This window comes from Ranitomeya variabilis, chromosome 2, assembly GCF_051348905.1.
Source record: "Ranitomeya variabilis isolate aRanVar5 chromosome 2, aRanVar5.hap1, whole genome shotgun sequence".
Lineage (NCBI taxonomy): Eukaryota > Metazoa > Chordata > Amphibia > Anura > Dendrobatidae > Ranitomeya > Ranitomeya variabilis.
Window position 1 is genome coordinate 8035564 of NC_135233.1, and position 26068 is coordinate 8061631.

General features: G+C 49.1%; 1 protein-coding gene across 2 annotated transcripts in view; it reads right to left on the minus strand.

Annotated features, from left to right (window-relative positions):
* TMEM63B (transmembrane protein 63B) overlaps positions 1 to 26068 on the minus strand; it is an 82941-nt gene that overhangs the window by 16355 nt on the left and 40518 nt on the right. The window contains exons 2-8 of one of the 2 annotated variants that reach the window (XM_077281953.1): positions 18062 to 18275; positions 16953 to 17032; positions 13034 to 13072; positions 12333 to 12423; positions 9821 to 9858; positions 9282 to 9424; positions 3440 to 3491 (exon numbers count right to left, since the gene is read on the minus strand). In XM_077281953.1, coding sequence (XP_077138068.1) covers positions 3440 to 3491; positions 9282 to 9424; positions 9821 to 9858; positions 12333 to 12423; positions 13034 to 13072; positions 16953 to 17032; positions 18062 to 18253 — 635 coding nt within the window. In that variant the 5' untranslated portion in view covers positions 18254 to 18275. The remainder of the gene's footprint in view (positions 1 to 3439; positions 3492 to 9281; positions 9425 to 9820; positions 9859 to 12332; positions 12424 to 13033; positions 13073 to 16952; positions 17033 to 18061; positions 18276 to 26068) is intronic. The other variant, XM_077281955.1, reaches the window with a different exon arrangement.

The following is a 26068-nucleotide window of genomic DNA, read 5'->3' on the forward strand; positions in this document are numbered from 1 at the left end:
AATGCACTCCCTCCAACTTGAGTAACAGATCCGATGTGTCCCTCAGGTAGGACGGGATAGACATAACAAACGGCCGGAGAACCTGATCTACATACAACCCGCAATTCTGTGTTAAGGAGTCAACCCCAGACACAATAGGTCATTCCCGCAAGGGGTGGCACCCCTTGTGCACCTTGGGCAGTGCATAAAAGGTTGCAGTCAAAGGAAATTCTGGTAGCATAAAATCAAATTCGCTCCGTGAAATCAGTTGATGCGATAGAGCCTCCTCCAGAATCGGTCTCAATACGTTCTTAAACGTCTCAAGTGGGTTTGTAGTGAGTATCTCATATGGCGTCCTATCTTGTAGGATACAGTTACAGATTGCGCGATACTCTGGATGATTAAGGATGACCAGATTGCCCCATTTATCAGAGGGTTTTATAATCAACTGGTCATTCCTCTTGAGACCATCAAGCGCTCTCCGTTCATTCTCCATAAGATTGTCCTCAACATTCCAACCTATTTTCCTTAATTTTTTGAGATCCCTCTCTACCAATGATGCAAATAGATCAATATTATTCATATCACCTTGTGGTGGCATTTTCTCACTCTTATTTTTCAATGAGGTAAAGGGGCCTTTCCCTTCCTCCGGGTTCCTCTCGTTCTCTTGGAGTAGCCCACATAAGGCCTCAAAACCCTCCATATCCTCCTGGTTAAGCCCTAGCCTACCACACTCTTCACGGGTGTTATGTTTGAAGAATTTTCTCCATTTGAGTTTCCTACAAAAGAGGTTGAGATCTTGGCGGGACGTGGCTGGATAGGAGGCCGTGCGTTTTTTTCAAATGTGGCGACTGTAGCCTCTGTAAATGGATGAGACCATGTAAACGATTCCAGAGCTCCACCACGGGTAAAATCTTTTTCCAACGTGATTTTTCTAATTGTAAGACAACAGGTGTGGTGTATGTAGCCTCCTGCTCCTGCCCAAAAGACTACATAGGGAAAACCAAGAGGGAGTTTAGGAGGAGAGTGGGGGAGCATATGGGAGATATTCGTAATAATAGGGATACTCCACTGGCGAAACATATGCATCCTTACCACAGGGGAGATCCAACAGGAAGAAGGTTCACTGTCATAGAGGTGGTCAGAGCGAACACGAGAGGTGGGAATCTTGATAAGATGATCCTTAGACGTGAATGTGAATGGATATTCAGGATGGAGTCTCTTGAACCAAAGGGAATCCATGAGCAAGTATCGTATGCCTGCTTCCTGTAGATTCCTGCTAAAAGTCTGGTATACTCCGTTTAGATATTTGATATTCTAGCTTGTGACGTTATAGTATACTGTATTATTGGTCCGCAGAGTGATAGGATGATACCAATTGTTCGATGGGGTCCTCTTTTTGAGCTCCCACATGGATTGTCATCATTTGTTGCAGTTATATTTAGCTTCTATATTTATGTTTGCCGCCTGTTCTGCCCTTCAGGATCCCAAAAGGTCTCCAATATGTATGTATATATGGCCCTCCATGGTGACAGTACTTTGTGTTTCTCCTACACCTTAATTATCCATGGGATTTGGAGCATTTGAAGGCTGGCACACATATCATGTAGCTATGATCTTGTGCATGTGTGTATAACTGATATGATTGGATATTATATCAGACATCTATAGAGATCACATCTATACATAATAAATGACACAGTGGGAATGTAGCCATAGCTTCAGCACCTAAGTAAGGCTGACATGTGGTGTAGATGGGTGGTATTGCCTTCAAGATACCCCGTGAATTGGGGAGAGTAGATACAAGGTCAGCACCGAGGGGGACATAATCGGGAGCTTGGTGCCTTAGATTATTAATGTGCGGGAGTAGGGCTGTCTAAATCACCAGATTATCATAGACAGTTGTCGAAAGGGGCGTTGTTAGCTTGCTCCGTGAAAGACATTATATGCTGCATTATAATATTGTCCTACTGTGTGGACAGGTAGAATCCGACGCGCTCCATAGCGTTGCATAGCGGCTTAAGCCCCGCCTCCTGTAACGGTGTCTAGAGGCTGTAGCTAGCGGTCATGGGGAGGGGGCGGAGCCTATAGGAAGGCGCCTCCCTCCAGGGATTCGCAATAGAACGGTGACCGGCTATGTCATTGAAACTTACCGACGTCAGCAGGGGCCTCCCTCTGCGCGTCCCATGTTGGGCATGCGCCGTGGAGATACAGAGGGGCCCGATCTCGGGCATGCGCAGTAGCACCTAGCGCTTGAGGAATGTTATGCGCAGTGGCTTGGTGTATCTGTTTTCTCTGCGCACGGCTGTGCGGACAGCGCTGTAGGCTCCAAGGGACCCCACAGGAAGTGGAGAGGAGACACCTGGGCTGGAGCGTATTGGCGGCGAATATAAAAGTGAGTTATCTGGCATTGGGCATTCAGCTATCCACCATCTCATGTGACACAGAATGTCACGTTATCTGGCCCCCTGATGAGCCTGCATAGGCGAAACGCGTAGAGGCGTGCATTGTAGATGGCGATTGGTGCAGCACAGACGAGTATCCATGGTCTTAACATACTGCTCTATGTGGTAAATGATCCACGCTGCGGGGTGTTTATACCAACCGGAATGTGGTAGAAGGGACACATGATTGGGATGTGAGCCCATGTAAAGTGTACAGTCCACCCGGCTAGTATTATTATAGATGGACAATACCCACATTCTATAGAGAGTGAAATGTGTTCTCCACTGTGAAGTAACTGCTGTCCAGCTTATGCTCATCGCCAGATGTGTTCATATATATCAGGATGTTTCTTTTGGGGAACTAGGTCCTCCCCAGTATAGTAGCTCATTGTATAGCGGTAGAGGACGCTCTAGTGTGCGGGTAGAGGTTCTCACTAGAGGCTGCAGGGCATATCAGGACCTACAGGGATAGCCGTCGTGGAGCGGGGGCGCCAATACGTCCCCCCAGGGCGTCTACCTCCGCAGCCAGGTAGGGGCAGGACAGGTGCCCCGACTAGGGTGCTATAGATTTCCCCATCAGTCTCTTTTATATGTGGTCCAGCACATGTTGTTTTATTGGGTTTTTGTTTGTTTGATCACTATAGGTGGGGTTGGTTGCCTTGTTTTTAACTAATAAAAAGTGTTTTTAGTATTGAGGTTTTTTCATATGATTTTGCAGGTAAATTCTATTTGCAGCGTTTGGATAGAGACTCTCCATTATTTCTCCTGATGAAGGTGAAAGCTGCAAATATTTTCCTGGTCAGCCAATAAAGGCATCACTGGTGGAATACAGCTGTCTCTCGGATATATCAGTGGTGACATGGACTTTTCTGGATCTCTCGGTAGCACCAGAGCATTTTTTTATTCTACACTTCTGTTTATGAAGTTTGTTACTCTAATATTTCTTTCCCCACAACTGCCTAAAACTTTTGAACAGCGCTGAACACCCAAGTGACAGACAATGATATGAGTCTCACCTGGAGTTCAGGTTGGCGATGGTCGTCCTCCCGAAGCTATAGGCATTGTTTTCTGTCAGAGAAAAAAGCAAACAAAAAAGTTAATGGATGTAGAGAATGGTTAAAGTGCCCTGTGATCAGGATTGTGCTCAGTGACTACAGACAGTGTCAGATCGGTGCCGTTATACTGATTACACTGATACCTGTGATCAGGATTGTGCTCAGTGACTACAGACAGTGTCAGGTCGGTGCTGTTATACTGATTACACTGATACCTGTGATCAGGATTGTGCTCAGTGACTACAGGCAGTGTCAGGTCGGTGCCGTTATACTGATTACACTGATACCTGTGATCAGGATTGTGCTCAGTGACTACAGACAGTGTCAGGTCGGTGCCGTTATACTGATTACACTGATACCTGTGATCAGGATTGAGCTCAGTGACTACAGGCAGTGTCAGGTCGGTGCCGTTATACTGATTACACTGATACCTGTGATCAGGATTGTGCTCAGTGACTACAGACAATGTCAGGTCGGTGCAGTTATACTGATTACCCTGATACCTGTGATCAGGATTGTGCTCAGTGACTACAGACAGTGTCAGGTCGGTGCTGTTATACTGATTACACTGATACCTGTGATCAGGATTGTGCTCAGTGACTACAGGCAGTGTCAGGTCGGTGCAGTTATACTGATTACCCTGATACCTGTGATCAGGATTGTGCTCAGTGACTACAGACAGTGTCAGATCGGTGCCGTTATACTGATTACACTGATACCTGTGATCAGGATTGTGCTCAGTGACTACAGACAGTGTCAGGTCGGTGCTGTTATACTGATTACACTGATACCTGTGATCAGGATTGTGCTCGGTGACTACAGTGTCAGGTCGGCGCCATTATACTGATTCCTGTGATAAGGATTGTGCTCAGTGACTAAAGACAGTGTCAGATCGGTGCCGTTATACTGATTACACTGATACCTGTGATCAGGATTGTGCTCAGTGACTACAGTGTCAGGTCGGCGCCATTATACTGATTCCTGTGATAAGGATTGTGCTCAGTGACTAAAGACAGTGTCAGATCGGTGCCGTTATACTGATTACACTGATACCTGTGATCAGGATTGTGCTCAGTGACTACAGACAGTGTCAGGTCGGTGCCGTTATACTGATTACACTGATACCTGTGATCAGGATTGTGCTCAGTGACTACAGACAGTGTCAGGTCAGTGCCGTTATACTGATTACACTGATACCTGTGATCAGGATTGTGCTCAGTGACTACAGACAGTGTCAGGTCGGTGCCGTTATACTGATTACACTGATACCTGTGATCAGGATTGTGCTCAGTGACTACAGACAGTGTCAGGTCGGTGCCGTTATACTGATTACACTGATACCTGTGATCAGGATTGTGCTCAGTGACTACAGACAGTGTCAGGTCGGTGCCGTTATACTGATTACACTGATACCTGTGATCAGGATTGTGCTCAGTGACTACAGGCAGTGTCAGGTCGGTGCCGTTATACTGATTATTACACTGATACCTGTGATCAGGATTGTGCTCAGTGACTACAGACAGTGTCAGGTCGGTGCCGTTATATTGATTACACTGATACCTGTGATCAGGATTGTGCTCAGTGACTACAGTGTCAGGTCTGTGCCGTTATACTGATTACACTGATACCTGTGATCAGGATTGTGCTCAGTGACTACAGACAGTATCAGGTTGGTGCCGTTATACTGATTACAATGATACCTGCGATCAGGATTGTGCTCAGTGACTACAGACAGTGTCAGGTCGGTGCCGTTATACTGATTACACTGATACCTGTGATCAGGATTGTGCTCAGTGACTACAGACAGTGTCAGGTTGGTGCCGTTATACTGATTACAATGATACCTGCGATCAGGATTGTGCTCAGCGACTACAGACAGTGTCAGGTCGGTGCTGTTATACTGATTACACTGATACCTGTGATCAGGATTGTGCTCAGTGACTACAGAGTGTCAGGTCAGTGCTGTTATACTGATTACACTGATACCTGTGATCAGGATTGTGCTCAGTGGCTACAGACAGTGTCAGGTCGGTGCCGTTATACTGATTACACTGATACCTGTGATCAGGATTGTGCTCAGTGACTACAGACAGTGTCAGGTCGGTGCCGTTATACTGATTACACTGATACCTGTGATCAGGATTGTGCTCAGTGACTACAGACAGTGTCAGATCGGTGCCATTATACTGATTACACTGATACCTGTGATCAGGATTGTGCTCGGTGACTACAGTGTCAGGTCGGCGCCATTATACTGATTACACTGATACCTGTGATCAGGATTGTGCTCAGTGGCTACAGACAGTGTCAGGTCGGTGCCGTTATACTGATTACACTGATACCTGTGATCAGGATTGTGCTCGGTGACTACAGTGTCAGGTCGGCGCCATTATACTGATTACACTGATTCCTGTGATAAGGATTGTGCTCAGTGACTACAGACAGTGTCGGGTCGGTGCCGTTATACTGATTACACTGATACCTGTGATCAGGATTGTGCTCAGTGACTACAGACAGTGTCAGATCGGTGCCGTTATACTGATTACACTGATACCTGTGATCAGGATTGTGCTCAGTGACTACAGACAGTGTCAGGTCGGTGCCGTTATACTGATTACACTGATACCTGTGATCAGGATTGTGCTCAGTGACTACAGGCAGTGTCAGGTCGGTGCCGTTATACTGATTACACTGATACCTGTGATCAGGATTGTGCTCAGTGACTACAGTGTCAGGTCGGTGCCGTTATACTGATTACACTGATACCTGTGATCAGGATTGTGCTCGGTGACTACAGTGTCAGGTCGGCGCCATTATACTGATTCCTGTGATAAGGATTGTGCTCAGTGACTAAAGACAGTGTCAGATCGGTGCCGTTATACTGATTACACTGATACCTGTGATCAGGATTGTGCTCGGTGACTACAGACAGTGTCAGGTCGGCGCCATTATACTGATTACACTGATTCCTGTGATCAGGATTGTGCTCAGTAACTACAGGCAGTGTCAGGTCGGTGCCGTTATACTGATTACACTGATACCTGTGATCAGGATTGTGCTCGGTGACTACAGACAGTGTCAGGTTGGTGCCGTTATACTGATTACAATGATACCTGCGATCAGGATTGTGCTCAGCGACTACAGACAGTGTCAGGTCGGTGCTGTTATACTGATTACACTGATACCTGCGATCAGGATTGTGCTCAGCGACTACAGACAGTGTCAGGTCGGTGCTGTTATACTGATTACACTGATACCTGTGATCAGGATTGTACTCGGTGACTACAGACAGTGTCAGGTCGGTGCCGTTATACTGATTACACTGATACCTGTCATCAGGATTGTGCTCAGTGACTACAGACAGTGTCAGGTCGGTGCCGTTATACTGATTACACTGATACCTGTGATCAGGATTGTGCTTAGTGACTACAGACAGTGTCAGGTCGGTGCTGTTATACTGATTACACTGATACCTGCGATCAGGATTGTGCTCAGCGACTACAGACAGTGTCAGGTCGGTGCCGTTATACTGATTACACTGATACCTGTGATCAGGATTGTGCTCAGTGACTACAGACAGTGTCAGGTCGGTGCCGTTATACTGATTACACTGATACCTGTGATCAGGATTGTGCTCAGTGACTACACAGTGTCAGGTCGGTGCCGTTATACTGATTACACTGATACCTGTGATCAGGATTGTGCTCAGTGACTACAGACAGTGTCAGGTCGGTGCTGTTATACTGATTACACTGATACCTGTGATTAGGATTGTGCACAGTGACTACAGACAGTGTCAGGTAGATGCCATTATACTGATTACACTGATACCCGGTGATGAAATTCATCTTGTGGTTGTTGTGGAATCTGGATTTTCAGTTTTGAGTTAATGATATTCTGGTGCTCCGGGGCGGGGCTTTATGTGGTGCTCTGATTACATATTCATTCTTATGTGCCTATGACAGGTCACTGATCCACCCCGTATTTTACATAATGCATATACTTTGGTGGCCTTAGAGAAAAAAAATGTACATTCAGCAAAATGGTGCTGGCGAAGTACATCTCGCCGGTGCCATTTTGGTGCGGCCACATTTTTTTCCCTCGAGCAAAATAGTGGCGGTGCATTGTGCATCGGCGAGTGATAGATGGCACTGCACGGGGGCCACCGATATTTTGCTGGATGTACATTTTAACCCCATAATATTCTATGCAGTATGTAAAATAGGGGGTGGGTCATTGAGGGATCTGTGAGCTGTCATAGGCCCCTACAGATGCATAAGTAAGCAGAGCACCACAAAGCCCTGCCCCAGAGCACAAGCATATCATTAACTGAAAATCCAGATTCCGCAACAACCACAAGACGGATTTCATCCCCAGGTATCAGTGTAATCAGTATGATGGTGCCAACCTGACACTGTCTGTAGTTATTGAGTAAAAAAAGAAATACGAGCAGCTCACCCATGCCCTAGGTGATTGGAGGCACAAGATCCATAGGACAAGATGCAATCACATGTGGGCGAAAAGAGAGGCTGATCCCTGACAGAGAACGCATGTGCGTTTGAAACGCGTTGCTACCATGCTGTCCTTCTACTGATTTTTGAACATATTTTTTTACACCTTCTATCTACTAAATTTTTGGCAAAAAATTCTGGAAGCTGGATCAACCTCTCTTTTCGTCCACATGTAGTTACTGAGCACAATCTTGCTGACAGGTCACTTTAAACGTAAATGATATCCTCCAGTGGAGGTGGGACGGCCTCGGATCCCCTCTACATCCTCCAGTGGAGGTGGGACGGCCTCGGATCCCCTCTACATCCTCCAGTGGAGGCGGGACGGCCTCGGATCCCCTCTACATCCTCCAGTGGAGGCGGGGCGGCCTCGTATCCCCTCTACATCCTCCAGTGGAGGTGGGGCGGCCTCGGATCCCCTCTACATCCTCTAGTGGAGGTGGGGCGGCCTCGTATCCCCTCTACATCCTCCAGTGGAGGTGGGGCGGCCTCGTATCCCCTCTACATCCTCCAGTGGAGGTGGGGCGGCCTCGTATCCCCTCTACATCCTCCAGTGGAGGTGGGACGGCCTCGTATCCCCTCTACATCCTCCAGTGGAGGTGGGACGTCCTCGGATCCCCTCTACATCCTCCAGTGGAGGTGGGACGGCCTCGGATCCCCTCTACATCCTCCAGTGGAGGTGGGACGGCCTCGTATCCCCTCTACATCCTCCAGTGGAGGCGGGGCGGCCTCGTATCCCCTCTACATCCTCCAGTGGAGGTGGGGCGGCCTCGTATCCCCTCTACATCCTCCAGTGGAGGTGGGGCGGCCTCGTATCCCCTCTACATCCTCCAGTGGAGGCGGGGCGGCCTCGTATCCCCTCTACATCCTCCAGTGGAGGCGGGGCGGCCTCGTATCCCCTCTACATCCTCCAGTGGAGGTGGGACGGCCTCGTATCCCCCAGTGGAGGTGGGACAGCCTCGTATCCCCTCTACATCCTCCAGTGGAGGTGGGACGGCCTCGTATCCCCTCTACATCCTCTAGTGGAGGTGGGACGGCCTCGTATCCCCTCTACATCCTCCAGTGGAGGTGGGACGGCCTCGTATCCCCTCTACATCCTCTAGTGGAGGTGGGACGGCCTTGTATCCCCTCTACATCCTCCAGTGGAGGTGGGACGGCTTTGTATCCCCTCTACATCTTCCAGTGGAGGTGGGACGGCCTCATATCCTCTGTCTTCCAGTGGAGGTGGTATAGATCTGTATCCAGCCCTGCAAAGGATTATACCATCTCAGAGAACAGCTTTATAAAGTCCTCACCGAGAAGGTCTCCTGAGAAGTTGACAGGAAGAACGATGCCGACAGACAAGACTCCGACCACCACCAGCAGACCGATGATGTGCCGCTGAAAGGACAAGTAATGGACGGCGTCGGCACCGCACTTCTCCCGGATCTCATCATCCCTGGTGGAGACACAAGACAGGCGATCAACCAAGGTAAATAACCACTTCCCCCAACAGACTACTACCCCAATCATACAACACCTCTACACAAAACATTCTGTGTTATGGTGTCACATATAACCTCATGACCCGTCTATGAAGACATCTATGCCCCCATATCTGGGGCAGAGGGGTTGGCTCAGCTCTGACTGGTGATCTCTCCACACTGCCTTTGAATACAGGGCTCGGGACACCCCAAAGAGAAGACCCCACCTACTTGATATTTGGAGAGCCCTTTTAAAGAGCTGCACCACTGCCAGCAGTGATCACTGGCCAATCCACCCTTCCTGGGTTCCCCCTCCCCTGGTATGAGGAGTGTAATCTGAAGATTTCTGGATTAGAGCGAAGAGAACTCACTTGATCCTGAAGATGGCGGTCAGCCAGGAGCAGAATCCCTGCAAGAACGACAAGACAGGGCGTTACTGAGGGTCCATGATACGGAGGAAGACCCCAAAGCAAGGTGTTACTGAGGGTACAATATATGGGGAAAGACCCCAAGACAAGACAATGTGTTCCTGCCAGGGATATATACACGTATGCAGTCCACCTGTCTGTACCCCAGACTCAGCATGAGGAGGGTGGGCTCTGCGAAGCCTGAATACAGAGGCTGTGGCCTGGAGTGAACACTACGCAGGTTGGTGCTGGTATATTGGGGCACAGCCTGGTTCTAACCCTGGATGTGCAGCACCGGCGAGCCACCATACTGTCATGTCACAGAAGCTGTGCCCGCACCATTATTTGATGGGTGGCAGCCGTATAGTAGCCAGGGCTGTGGAGTCGACGTCAATGTCCATTTTGGTGGAGCCGGAGTCATAATAAAATGGACAGAGTCCGACCCCTAACATGTATAATACGTTGGATGCAGTAGTACACTGCAGGATGGACTTGGGGAAGTTATGAAATGTCCTATAAATGTCTGTTCTATAACAGATCTGAGGATCTCGGCTTTTAGCTGAAATGAATCTGTGCTGCACTTTATGCACATGCTCAGTAGTAAAGCTCCTCTACAGGCAGTGGTAAGGATCGTCTGCAGCGCTGCACTCGTCGCAAGAACTGCTAGTGTGAACAGGAAAACAGCATTAAGGCAAGTGCTTCTTACACAGATCTAAACTTCCAATAAACTGCATACATCTATAGTCCAGTGTACGTTTTCTGTCGGCTTCATTATTAGTTTGCTTTTTCTCTTCGCTCATGTTTGGAGAGGTTAGTTGCTCTGATGTTCTTCATGTTATTAGCTCTGCTAGCAGTTTCAGGTTCTTTCTGGGGTATGATTCAGCACAATCTCGCTCCCTCCCTCCTCCCCTATTAATAGGCTGTGAAGCACCATGATGTGAAACATTTAGGCCATGTGCACACGTTCAGTATTTTTCAAGTTTTTTTCGCTATAAAAACGCGGAAAAAAACGCTTACATATGCCTCCTATTATTTACAGTGTATTCCGCATTTCTTGTGCAAATGTTGCATTTTTTTCCGCGAAAAAAATCGCATCGCGGAAAAAAAAGCAACATGTTCCTTAAATTTGCGGAATTGCGGGGATTCCGCACACCTAGGAATGCATTGATCTGCTTACTTCCCGCACGGGGCTGTGCCCACCATGCAGGAAGTAAGCAGATTATCTGCGGTTGGTACCCAGGGTGGAGGAGAGGACACTCTCCTCCACGGACTGGGCACCATATAATTGGTAAAAAAAAAAGAATTAAAATAAAAAATAGTCATATACTCACCCTCTGATGGCCCCCGCAGTCTTCCCGCCTCTCAGGTGCACGCTGCCGCTTCGGTTCCTATAGCTGGAGTGTGTGAAGGACCTGCGATGACGTCGCGGTCTTGTGATTGGTCGCGTGACCGCTCATGTGACCGTGACGTCATCGAAGGTCCTGCACACACCATCTATAGGAACGGACGCCGCTGAGGAGATCGGCTGTCTGCAGGTGAGTATAAGTATTTTTTTTATTATTTTTAAACATTCTATCTTTTACTATTGATGCTACATAGGCAGCATCTATAGTAAAAAGTTGGTCACACTTGTCATGCACTATGCTAATTTCGCTTGCAAAATGCTAAAAAAACGCTAAAAAAAGGGGGGAAAAAAAATGCAAAAAAAAAAAAAAATGCGTATTTCTTGCAGAAAATTTCCGGTTTTCTTCAGGAAATTTCTGCAAGAAATCCTGATGTGTGCACATACCCTTACTGAGCTGTACCCTGAGAAAAGCCAGAGATAGAAAGTTCAGAATAAAGCTATCTAATAACAGATTACAAACGTTGCATTGGTCATCATCTGTACTACTGATTTATGCAGTCTGTTTTATTTCTATCTATCCATTACTATACATGATTCCCTATTCTTACAGGAATTACAATATAACTTATTTTATAGGACAAACTATTTTGAGAGCAAAGTGATGATGACACAATGCCTAAGAAGCTTCCTATGAAGTCGGATGTATCGCAGCACTTCACTAACTCAAGATAGAAAATATTGTGTCTTGTATGACAGATGAAAACCAAGGCTGTGAGCTCTGCATCAGCGCATACTCAGGCCTTGAAAAAAATTCTCCTACAAGAGCTTCCAATCTAAAAAGAACCAGTGCCCCGCACTTCCCGCCATTCTATCTAAATATCATGCTTATTGCATCACAATGATGATTAAAAGCCTGATGTCACCATTTTACTAGAGTAAATGTGTCAAATACACATAAGCCATGTATGAGGGAGTCGGAGTCACAGAAATTGAGGAGTTGCGAGTTTTGGCTTACCGACTCCACAGCCCTGATAACACCAGGATCAGAGGCAAATCCAACCCTGGCCATTAGCCCCTTACATGCTATGGTCAATGCTTGAGGCGCTGTGACGCCGCCATCACGGTACTCACGTTATCTCTCTGGTCGAAGTCCACGGAGCTGGAGACAGACGTAAGGCGTTCGTACCTGTCATGGCTGTCGGAGTGCATTGCGGAGGCCACGCTATGGAGGGAGAGGAGGCTCATTATACACCAGGAGATGAATCAACAGAGGCCAGAAGAGACGCTAGCTGGAGGAAGGGTTAATCATCACTCAAAAGAGCAGGCGATGCCCTTCTCATGCAAAATGCGGAGGCACCTGGCCCACCAAACCCAAGACCACCAAGGTCAGAGGCACTGATGGCTCTCCCCTCATCAGTGGAACTACAACCTCCAGCATCCGCTGGGAATAAATCCACAGGCTGCAGACTGGTCTCATGATGGGACGGGCGCTCCAGAGAGAGGAAGAGACAGAGCTGGCATGCATCAGAGTGTTAGAGAGGACAGAGAGCCTCCGCCAGGATCCCTCGGTATTAGGAAGGACAGAGAGCCTCCGCCATGAACTCAGATATTAGAGAGGACAGAGAGCCTCCGACAGGATCCCCCAGTATTAGGAAGGACAGAGAGCCTCCGCCATGAACCCAGATATTAGAGAGGACAGAGAGCCTCCGACAGGATCCCTCGGTATTAGGGAGGACAGAGCGCCTCCATCAGGATCCCAGATATTAGAGAGGACAGAGAGCCTCCGCCAGGATCCCAGATATTAGAGAGGACACACAACACACAGGACATACTATTCCCGCTCCTCCTGGAACCGAAGCCGATGGCGCTGCCTGAAGGGGGCGAAAAACAGAACCACACACTAAGTACAGGAAAACATAGGGTGCCTGTACTGGGGAGAGTATGAGGACGACTCGCGAGCAAGTCGCCTGACCATACAACCAGCACCTATAGTACATGAGAAGCTCTGAAGCCGCTCGGTACAATATTGTACAGTTTGCAGCTGCTGAAGAACCTCTTCTGTACGCTGCACATGTCAGGCAGTCAATGGTGAAGGCAATGAGAAAGAGAATCACCACTCAACTCCTGATGCCAAAATCCTGAACTTCTCCATCAGAGGGGGGCACAACTGCGACCGGGTACACAGGTCGTCAAAATTGTTGGTCCCCCTTGTTTAATGACCAAAAGACCCACAATGGTCACAGAAATAACTTGAATCTGACAAAAATAATAATAAATAAAAGATCTATGAAAATGAACAAATGAAAGTCAGACGTTGCTTTTCCACCATGCTTCCACAGAATAAAAAATAAAATAACACTCATGAAATCGGCCTGGACAGAAATGATGGGACCCGTAACTTAATATTTTGTGCACAACCTTTTGAGGCAATCACTGCAATCAGACGATTCCTGTAACTGTCAATGAGACTTCTGCTCCTCTCGACAGGTATTCTGGCCGCTCCTCAAGAGCAAACTGCTCCAGTTGTCTCGTGTCTGATGGCCACCTTCTCCAGACGTCGTGTTTCAGCTCTTTCCAATAGGTTTTAAGTCAGGGCTCATAGAAGGCCACTCCAGAATAGTCCAATGTTTCCTCTTAGCCATTCCTGGGTGTTTTTAGCTGTGTGTTTTGGGTCATTATCCTGTTGCAAGACCCATGGCCTGCGACTGAGGCCAAGCTTTCTGACACTGGGCAGCACATTTCTCTCTAGAATCCCTTGATAGTCTTGAGAATTCATTGTACCCTGCACAGATTCTAGACAGATGCAGCAAAGCAGCCCCAGAACATAACAGAGCCTCCTCCATGTTTCACAGTAGGGACAGTGTTCTTTTCTTGACATGCTTAATTTTTCCATCTGTGAACATAGAGCTGATGTGCCTTCCCAAAAAGTTCTATTTTTGTCTCATCTGTCTATAGGACATTTTCCCAGAAGCTTTGTGGCTTGTCAACATGTAGATTGGCAAATTCCAGTCTGGCTTTATGATTTTTTTCAACAATGGTGTCCTCCTTGGTCGTCTCCCATGAAGTCCTCTTTGGCTCACACAACGACGGATGGTGCGATCTGACACTGATGTTCCTTGACCTTGAAGTTCACCTTTAATCTGTTTAGACGTTTTTCTGGGCTCTTTTGTTACCATTCGTATTATCCGTCTCTTTGATTTCTCACCAATGTTCCTCCTGCGGCCACGTCCATGGAGGTCGGCTACAGTCCATGGATCTTACTGAATAATATGTGCAGATGTAGTCACAGGAACATCATGTTGCTTGGAGATGGTCTTATAACTTTTACCTGTAACATGTTTGTCTATAGCTTTCTCTCTAATCTCCTGAGACAACTCTTTCCTTCGCTTCCTCTGGTCCATGTTGAGTGTGATACAGAACATGTCGCCACACAGCACTCAGATCACAGATCTCATAGATCTTTTATTTATTATTACTTTTGTCAGATTCAAGTTATTTCTGTGACCATTGTGGGTTTTCTGTCATTAAACGAGGGGGACCAACAATTTTGACCACGTGTGTAAATTTTTATGCAAAACACTCCAGCATTTCATAGAAAGCAGACTGTAAAGATCCAGCAAGGGGCAAGCGCGAGAGGCCAGGGATCGGCGCGCCCCGGGGGACAGACCAGGGACCTGCGTGGAGAGCTCTGTGAACCGCCTGTGACAACCTGGCCTTCGCTTCGTCGGATGCTCGTCTCTCCAAAAAATCCCCGGCAGCAGTTACCGGCCTTTCTCCGACTGATGGATGAATGCACGGTTTAAACAGCAGGAATAAGGTGGCGGGATCCCTTTAACACTGATAAAACCCTTTAATGTCACATCGCCCAAAAATTCATCACGCAGACATCAGATGTGAGTAATATAAAGCCCCCGTCACACTAAGCGAGGTCGCTAGCGAGATCGCTGCTGAGTCACAAGTTTTGTGACGCAACAGCGACCTCCATAGCGATCTCGCTATGTGTGACACGTACCAGCGATCAGGCCCCTGCTGTGAGATCGCTGGTCGTGTCGGAATGGCCTGGACCTTTTTTGGTCGTTGAGGCCCCGCTGACATCGCTGAATCGGTGTGTGTGACACCGATCCAGCGATGTCTTCACTGGTAACCAGGGTAAACATCGGGTTACTAAGCGCAGGGCCGCGCTTAGTAACCCGATGTTTACCCTGGTTACCAGCGTAAATGTAAAAAAAAAAAAAAACAGTACATACTCACCTTTCGGTGTCCCTTGCCGTCTGCTTCCTGCTCTGACTGAGATCCGGCCGTACAGTGAGAGCGCAGCACAGCAGTGACGTCACCGCTCTGCTCTCACTGTACGGCGGCTCAGTCAGAGCAGGAAGCAGACGGCAAGGGACACCGAAAGGTGAGTATGTACTGTTTGTTTTTTTTGGTAACCAGGGTAAACATCGGGTTACTAAGCGCGGCCCTGCGCTTAGTAACCCGATGTTTACCCTGGTTACCCGGGTGCTGCATTGGGACTTCGGCATCGTTGAAGACAGTTTCAACGATGCCGAAGTCGTTCCCCTGATCGTTGGTCGCTGGAGAGAGCTGTCTGTGTGACAGCTCCCCAGCGACCACACAACGACTTACCAACGATCACGGCCAGGTCGTATCGCTGCTCGTGATCGTTGGTAAATCGCTATGTGAGACGGGGCCTTTAGACATATAAAGCTGCAGACTTCATCAGGATATTACTGATGTGCCGAGTCATCAGATAGTGCTGCTCTGTAACTGCCCAATGCCATCCACTATGCATCTGCTGTGCGCACACACCCTCAGTCCTGTGCCGTCCACTATGCATCTGCTGTGTGCACACACCCACAGTCCTGGACCGTCCACTATACATCTGCTGTGTGCACACACCCACAGTCCTGGACTGTCCTTTATGCATCTGCTGTGTGCATACACCCACAGTCCTGAACCGTCCACTATGCATCTGCTGTGTGCACACACCCACAGTCCTGGACCCTCCACTATACATCTGCTGCGTGCACAAACCCACAGTCCTGGACTGTCCTTTATGCATCTGCTGTGTGCACCCACCCACAGTCCTGTACCATGCACTATGCATCTGCTGTGTGCACACACCCAGTCCTGGACCGTCCACTATGCATCTGCTGTGTGCACACACCCTCAGTCCTGTGCCGTCCACTATGCGTCTGCACACACCCTCAGTCCTGTGCCGTCCACTATGCGTCTGCTGTGTGCACACACCCACAGTCCTGTACCGTGCACTATGCATCTGCTGTGTGCACACACCCAGTCCTGGACCGTCCACTATGCGTTTGCTGTGTGCACACTCCCTCAGTCCTGTGCCGTCCACTATGCGTCTGCTGTGTGCACGCACCCTCAGTCCTGTGCCGTCCACTATGCATCTGCTGTGTGCACACACCCACAGTCCTTTGCCGTCCACTATGCGTCTGCTGTGTGCACACACCCTCAGATCTGTGTCATCCACTCTGCGTCTGCTGTATGCACACACCCACAGTCCTGTACCGTGCTCTATGTGTCTGCTGTGTGCACACACACCCAGTCCTGTACCGTCCACTATGCGTCTGCTGTCTGCACGCACCTTCAAGTCCTGTACGTCCACTATGCGTCTGCTGTGTGCAAGCACCCTCAGTCCTGTACTGTCCATTATATGCACACACCCTCAGTCCTCACCATCACCTCCCGTATATGATCAGCCACCATACAGTTTGTGAATGGACCCACCTGTCAGCATCGGTGACCAGCGCTAGCCGTCCGTAGTCCCACGCAACCTTCCTCAGAATGGAGAAGACGAAGAGCAGAGCCTGGAGGAGACATGTAGACATACTCAATGAGGACATCCTGACTTTAGGACACGTGGGGGCATCATGGCTGGCGGGGATCCTCATCTAATAGTGATGGGCAAACACCTGGATGTTCAGGTTCGGCTGAACGGTGTAAAAAAAAAAAAAAAAAGTGTGGGGGGACCCCCCTATTCTTGATAACCAGCCATGATACTAGCTGAGGGTTGCAGCCCCCAGCTGTCAGTTTTGCCTAGCTGCTTCTCAAAAATACAGGGGAACCCACGTTTTTTTTTTTTAACATTTATTTTGAGCTCCAGCTGTTGAATCCTCTCCCATCAGCAGCTCCTGCTCTCACTGTTATTAGCAGCAGCAGGTGTAAGCTGATGGGAGTAGTAGTCCCATCAGGCGATGCAGGTGACTGGAGATCAACTTTTACCTACAATCACAGCTGCGGATTCGTGCCATCATTTGACAGTGTGGGAACCACGGCAAGGATTTTACCGCCAATCAGAGGCAGCGTTTGTCGTGCCGTCATGTAGATGACACTGTGAGAAACGCACGGTGTTCGTGGTGCCAAAACCGAACAGTAACACTGACTTCCTGGTAAAGCCTGTGCCCGAACAGTCGGTGATCAGTACAGACCCCGAATCCTACTGTTCAGGTTCGCCCATCTCTATCCTCTAACGTTTATCAGTTTGTACTCCAGACTTTTTGCCTCATAGAATATCGGCTGATACATTGCAACGGAGCTTCAGGTGGGAGAACTGGTGGCCGGAACTGGAGAAAAGTTGCTGAACTACAAGAGTCGCAAAAACGCTGCAACATGTCACACAGTTTTAGGTGAGTTTGTGCAAATCAATTCGAGGGTCTCATCGGCCTTGAGGGCGGTCTGTGTCCGCTGCGACCGGGGGCGCAGCAGCTCACCTCGTCTCGCTACACGACCCCCGATGCCCTCACCCGGCCTGTGGACACAAGACCGCAGTAGCCGGACACCTTATGGGGGCACTGGACACATGAATCCCCTGCACCGAGCCCCCCAGAGGTACTCACCAGAAAGCACATGAAGTCCAGCGCCAGAACGGTGGGCACTCCTCCGAACGGCAGGCCCTGCAGTACGGTGCTGCGGATGCGGGCGCTGTAGCAATAGTCCTTGGTGGAGACATTGTTACAGGTGGGTCCACTGCAGGAGGTGGTGGCTGTGGTGCCCATAGAGGCCAGCGTGCCAAGGAAGAAGGGGGTCATGGCTGCTTTATCATTCTACAGTCTGCAAGGAAACAAAGCAGATCATCAGCCGAGACTGAAACACCGAAACACGGCAACACATGTGCACAGACGCCGTACTGCCCCCACATCATGTGCACCAATCACTGAGCGCAGACACCGTACTGCCCCCACATCATGTGCACCAATCACTGAGCGCAGACACCGTACTGCCCCCACATCATGTGCACCAATCACTGAGCGCAGACGCCGTACTGCCCCCACATCATGTGCACCAATCACTGAGCGCAGACGCCGTACTGCCCCCACATCATGTGCACCAATCACTGAGCGCAGACACCGTACTGCCCCCACATCATGTGTGCACAGACGCCGTACTGCCCCACATCATGTGCACAGACGCCGTACTGCCCCCACATCATGTGCACCAATCACTGAGCGCAGACACCGTACTGCCCCCACATCATGTGCACCAATCACTGAGCGCAGACGCCGTACTGCCCCCACATCATGTGCACCAATCACTGAGCGCAGACGCCGTACTGCCCCCACATCATGTGCACCAATCACTGAGCGCAGACACCGTACTGCCCCCACATCATGTGCACCAATCACTGAGCGCAGACACCGTACTGCCCCCACATCATGTGCACCAATCACTGAGCGCAGACGCCGTACTGCCCCCACATCATGTGCACCAATCACTGAGCGCAGACGCCGTACTGCCCCCACATCATGTGCACCAATCACTGAGCGCAGACACCGTACTGCCCCCACATCATGTGCACCAATCACTGAGCGCAGACACCGTACTGCCCCCACATCATGTGCACCAATCACTGAGCGCAGACACCGTACTGCCCCCACATCATGTGCACCAATCACTGAGCGCAGACACCGTACTGCCCCCACATCATGTGCACCAATCACTGAGCGCAGACGCCGTACTGCCCCCACATCATGTGCACCAATCACTGAGCGCAGACGCCGTACTGCCCCCACATCATGTGCACCAATCACTGAGCGCAGACGCCGTACTGCCCCCACATCATGTGCACCAATCACTGAGCGCAGACACCGTACTGCCCCCACATCATGTGCACCAATCACTGAGCGCAGACACCGTACTGCCCCCACATCATGTGCACCAATCACTGAGCGCAGACACCGTACTGCCCCCACATCATGTGCACCAATCACTGAGCGCAGACGCCGTACTGCCCCCACATCATGTGCACCAATCACTGAGCGCAGACACCGTACTGCCCCCACATCATGTGCACCAATCACTGAGCGCAGACACCGTACTGCCCCCACATCATGTGCACCAATCACTGAGCGCAGACACCGTACTGCCCCCACATCATGTGCACCAATCACTGAGCGCAGACACCGTACTGCCCCCACATCATGTGCACCAATCACTGTGCACAGACACCGTACTGCCCCCACATCATGTGCACCAATCACTGTGCACAGACACCGTACTGCCCCCACATCATGTGCACCAATCACTGTGCGCAGACACCGTACTGCCCCCACATCATGTGCACCAATCACTGAGCGCAGACGCCGTACTGCCCCCACATCATGTGCACCAATCACTGAGCGCAGAGACCGTACTGCCCCCACATCATGTGCACCAATCACTGAGCGCAGACGCCGTACTGCCCCCACATCATGTGCACCAATCACTGAGCGCAGACACCGTACTGCCCCCACATCATGTGCACCAATCACTGAGCGCAGACACCGTACTGCCCCCACATCATGTGCACCAATCACTGAGCGCAGACACCGTACTGCCCCCACATCATGTGCACCAATCACTGAGCGCAGACACCGTACTGCCCCCACATCATGTGCACCAATCACTGAGCGCAGACACCGTACTGCCCCCACATCATGTGCACCAATCACTGAGCGCAGACACCGTACTGCCCCCACATCATGTGCACCAATCACTGAGCGCAGACACCGTACTGCCCCCACATCATGTGCACCAATCACTGAGCGCAGACGCCGTACTGCCCCCACATCATGTGCACCAATCACTGAGCGCAGACGCCGTACTGCCCCCACATCATGTGCACCAATCACTGAGCGCAGACGCCGTACTGCCCCCACATCATGTGCACCAATCACTGAGCGCAGACGCCGTACTGCCCCCACATCATGTGCACCAATCACTGAGCGCAGACACCGTACTGCCCCCACATCATGTGCACCAATCACTGAGCGCAGACACCGTACTGCCCCCACATCATGTGCACCAATCACTGAGCGCAGACACCGTACTGCCCCCACATCATGTGCACCAATCACTGAGCGCAGACGCCGTACTGCCCCCACATCATGTGCACCAATCACTGAGCGCAGACGCCGTACTGCCTACACATCATGTGCACCAATCACTGAGCGCAGACACCGTACTGCCCCCACATCATGTGCACCAATCACTGAGCACAGACACCGTACTACCCCCACATTATGTGCACCAATCACTGAGCGTAGACGCCGTACTACACCCCCCCATCATTTGCCAAACTAATAACTATACTGCCCCCACATCATGTACCCCGTTCACTGAAAATGGACCATGTATGGCCCCACATTGTGTACCCCACATTACAGAGCATAAACTGAGTATTGCGCATTCATCAGGTCCCTCAATCCCATCATATACCTCCTTCACTAAGCGCAGACCCCATTCTCTATGTACTTGCACCGCAGGGTGGGGGAACTCTACAGGTTGCAATATTGAAGTTATGCCCCCTCTTGCCTCTGCCATGGAAGGATATCAGTGCACATCAGTCAGCCATTTCTCAGTATGGGGAGGTCACAGACGCCAGGTGTGTGATGACGGATCACCGGCAGTGTATCCGAGGTATGGTGGGTACGAGCAGTGCTGGACAATGCCAACTATTATAGTCTTATTATGACCTGCAGCACACCGCCCCTCCCGCTCCCTGCAGCACACTGCCCCTCCCCCTCCCTGCAGCACACTGCCCCTCCCCCTCCCTGCAGCACACTGCCCCTCCCCCTCCCTGCAGCACACTGCCCCTCCCCCTCCCTGCAGCACACTGCCCCTCCCCCTCCCTGCAGCACACTGCCCCTCCCCCTCCCTGCAGCACACCGCCCCTCCCGCTCCCTGCAGCACACTGCCCCTCCCCACACATCCAAGATGATATAGTAAGAGTTATATACAAAAAACCTTCCCATTCCAAGTGAGAAGGTGCAGAGCGGCGATACACAAGGGAAAACAGTCAAAATGTGATGACACAAGAAATAGTTTTGTAGTGACCTATTAGCTGAAGTAATGTGCCCTGATCTAGGGGTCCTGGAGGAGGGCCTCTCAGAGAGAACCTCAGGGGGAGTAGGAGTCCTGGAGGAGGGCCTCTCAGAGAGAACCTCAGGGGGAGTAGGAGTCCTGGAGGAGGGCCTCTCAGAGAGAACCTCAGGGGGAGTAGGAGTCCTGGAGGAGGGCCTCTCAGAGAGAACCTCAGGGGGAGTAGGAGTCCTGGAGGAGTGCCTCTCAGAGAGAACCTCAGGGGGAGTAGGAGTCCTGGAGGAGGGCCTTTCAGAGAGAACCTCAGCGGGGAGTAGGAGTCCTGGAGGAGGGCATCTCAGAGAGAACCTCAGGCGTAGGAGTCCTGGAGGAGGGCCTCTCAGAGAGAACCTCAGGGGGAGTAGGAGTCCTGGAGGAGGGCCTCTCAGAGAGAACCTCAGCGGGGAGTAGGAGTCCTGGAGGAGGGCCTCTCAGAGAGAAACTCAGCGGAGTGTAGGAGTCCTGGAGGAGGGCATCTCAGAGAGAACCTCAGGAGTAGGAGTCCTGGAGGAGGGCCTTTCAGAGAGAACCTCAGGGAGAGTAGGAAACCTGGAGGAGGGCCTGGGTCATTCCACATCAAGTGGACCAGTTTTAAAAATCGTCCCCACTCGACCTTCTCCGATTTTGCTGAAAATTTATAAGGCTGTACATGTATGTTTGAAAAGAGGTTCTGTACATTTTTAGGGCCAGATCTCAAATACATTGGGCACTGTTGACCTTTCACTGGAGGTTCCACCAAGCCTGTGGCTTCAGCTAAGAGGATTTTGCAAACTTTGGCACATAGCCATTAGAGTTCTATACTGGCTATGATGCTGAAATTTGGCATACTAGCTCAACTTTTGCTGCTAAACACGATAAAATTATTACCGGCTATGACAAAACAATATTTCGGCCACAATTCTGTGCCAAAGTAGCTTGAAAAACGCGTCGCATAAAATTTATGCCAAACTTTGCCCATATATAACTCAAGACCAAAAACCAATAGTAACTGGTGCTTGGCCCTGTACACCAAACATCTACATGACATTGCATTGCTGCAATATCACGGTCAAAGCATATGTGTTTGTGGAAATATTCACACCCACATATGATGAAAAACTTAAAAAAAACCAATTTTACCTATTTTTAGGTCAAATTTCTCAAAAAGGGTACCCCTAAAATATATTAATTCTGATATCATTAGAAAGAGCACATTTTTCTCTACAAGGATCATTGGTTTTTTTTTTGGAGTCTCTCAGTTTAACCCCTTTCTGTCATTAGACGTACTATTCCGTCCATGTGGGGTGGGCCCTACTTCCCAAGGACGGAATAGTACGTCATACGCGATCGGCCGCGCTCACGGGGGGAGCGCGGCCGATCGCGGCCGGGTGTCAGCTGCATATCGCAGCTGACATCCGGCACTATGTGCCAGGAGCGGTCACGGACCGCCCCCGGCACATTAACCCCCGGCACACCGCGATCAAACATGATCGCGATGTGCCGGCGGTGCAGGGAAGCATCGCGCAGGGAGGGGGCTCCCTGCGGGCTTCCCTGAGCCCCCCGCAGCAACGCGATGTGATCGCGTTGCTGCGAGGGTCTTACCTCCCTCCCTGCCTGCTCCAGACCCGGATCCAAGATGGCCGCGGATCCGGGTCCTGCAGGGAGGGAGGTGGCTTCACAGAAGCCTGCTCAGAGCAGGCACTGTGAAGCAGCCTGCACTTCTCTCAGATCGGTGATCTGTCAGAGTGCTATGCAAACTGACAGATCACCGATCTGTATTGTCCCCCCCTGGGGCAAAGTAAAAAAGTAAAAAAAAAATTTTCCAAATGTGTAAAAAAAAAAAAAAAAAAAAAAAAAAATCCAAAATAATGAAAAAAAAAAATATATATTATTCCCATAAATACATTTCTTTATCTAAATAAAATAAAAAAAACAATAAAAGTACACATATTTAGTATCGCCGCGTCCGTAACGACCCGACCTATAAAACTGGCCCACTAGTTAACCCCTTCAGTAAACACCGTAAGAAAAAAAAAAAAAAAACCGAGGCAAAAAACAACGCTTTATTATCATACCGCCGAACAAAAAGTGGAATAACACGCGATCAAAAAGACTGATATAAATAACCATGGTACCGCTGAAAACGTCATCTTGTCCCGCAAAAAACGAGCCGCCATACAGCATCATCAGCAAAAAAATAAAAAAGTTATAGTCCTGAGAATAAAGCGATACCAAAATAATTATTTTTTCTATAAAATAGTTTTTATCGTATAAAAGCGCCAAAACATTAAAAAAATGATATAAATGAGATATCGCTGTAATCGTACTGACCCGACGAATAAAACTGCTTTATCAATTTTACCAAACGCGGAACGGTATAAACGCCTCCCCAAAAAGAAATTCATGAATAGCTGGTTTTTGATCACTCTGCCTCACAAAAATCGGAATAAAAAGCGATCAAAAAATGTCACGTGTCCGAAAATGTTACCAATAAAAACGTCAACGCATCCCGCAAAAAACAAGATCTCACATGACTCTGTGGACTCAAATATGGAAAAATTACAGCTCTCAAAATGTGGTAACGCAAAAAATATTTTTTGCAATGAAAAGCGTCTTTCAGTGTGTGACGGCTGCCAATCATAAAAATCCGCTAAAAAAACCCGCTATAAAAGTAAATCAAACCCCCCTTCATCACCCGCTTAGTTAGGGAAAAATAAAAAAAATAAAAAATGTATTTATTTCCATTTTCCCATTAGGGTTAGGGTTAGGGCTAGAGTTAGGACTAGAGTTAGGGCTAGGGTTATTGCTAGGGTTAGGGCTAGGGTTGGGGCTAAAGATAGGGTTAGGGTTTGGATTACATTTACGGTTGGGAATAGGGTTGGGTGTGTCTGGGTTAGAGGAGTGGTTAGGGTTAATGTTGGGATTAGGGTAAGGGGTGTGTTTGGATTAGGGTATCAGTTATAATTGGGGGGTTTCCACTGTTCGGGCACATCAGGGGCTTTCCAAACGGGATATGGCATCCGATCTGAATTCCAGCCAATTCTGCGTTGAAAAAGGAAAACAGTGCTCCTTCCCTTCCGAGCTCTCCCGTGTGCCCAAACAGGGGTTTACCCCAACATATGGGGTATCAGCGTACTCAGGACAAATTGGACATCATCTTTTGGGGTCCAATTTCTCCTGCTACCCTTGGGAAAATACAAAACTGGGGGCCAAAAAATAAGTTTTGTGGGAAAAAAAGGATTTTTTATTTTCACGGCTCTGCGTTGTAAACTGTAGTGAAACACTTGGGGGTTCAAAGTTCTCAACACATCTAGATAAGTTCCTTGGGGGGTCTAATTTCCGATATGGGGTCACTTGTGGGGGGTTTGTACTGTTTGCGTACATCAGGGGCTCTGCAAATGCAACGTGACGCCTGCAGACCAATCCATTTAAGTCTGCATTCCAAATGGCGCTCCTTCCCTTCCGAGCTCTGTCATGCGCCCAAACAGTGGTTCCCCCCCACATATGGGGTATCAGCATACTCAGGACAAATTAGACAACAACTTTTTGGGTCCAATTTATCCTGATACCCTTGTGAAAATACAAAACTGGGGGCTAAAAAAATCATTTTTGTGAAAAAAAAAAAGAATTTATTTTCACGGCTCTGCGTTATAAACTGTAGTGAAACACTTGGGGGTTCAAAGCTCTCAAAACACATCTAGATAAGTTCCTTAGGGGGTCTACTTTCCAAAATGGTGTCACTTGTGGGGGTTTTTAATGTTTAGGCACATCAGGGGCTCTGCAAACGCAACATGGCATCCCATCTTAATTCCAGTCAATTTTGCATTGAAAAGTAAAATAGCGCTCCTTCCCTTCCGAGCTCTGCTATGCGCCCAAACAGTGGTTTACCCCCACATATGGGGTATCGTCGTACTCAGGACAAATTGCACAACAACTTTTGTGCTCTAATTTCTTCTCTTACCCTTGGGAAAATAAAAAAATGGGGACGAAAAGATCATTTTTGTGAAAAAATATGATTTTTTATTTTTACGGCTCTGCATTATAAACTTCTGTGAAGCACTTGTTGGGTCAAAGTGCTCACCACACATCTAGATAAGTTCCTTAAGGGGTCTACTTTCCAAAATGGTGTCACTTGTGGGGGGTTTCAATGTTTCGGCACATCAGGGGCTCTCCAAATGCAACATGGCGTCCCATCTCAATTCCTGTCAATTTTGCATTGAAAAGTCAAATGGCGCTCCTTCCCTTCCGAGCTCTGCCCTGCGCCCAAACAATGGTTTACACCCACATATGGGGTATCAGCGTACTCAGGACAAATTGCACAACAATTTTTGGGGTCCAATTTCTTCTCTTACCCTTGGAAAAATAAAAAATTGGGGGCGAAAATATCATTTTTGTGAAAAAATATGATTTTTTATTTTTACCGCTCTGCATTATAAACTTCTGTGAAGCACTTGTTGGGTCAAAGTGCTCACCACACATCTAGATAAGTTCCTTAGGGGGTCTACTTTCCAAAATGGTGTCACTTGTGG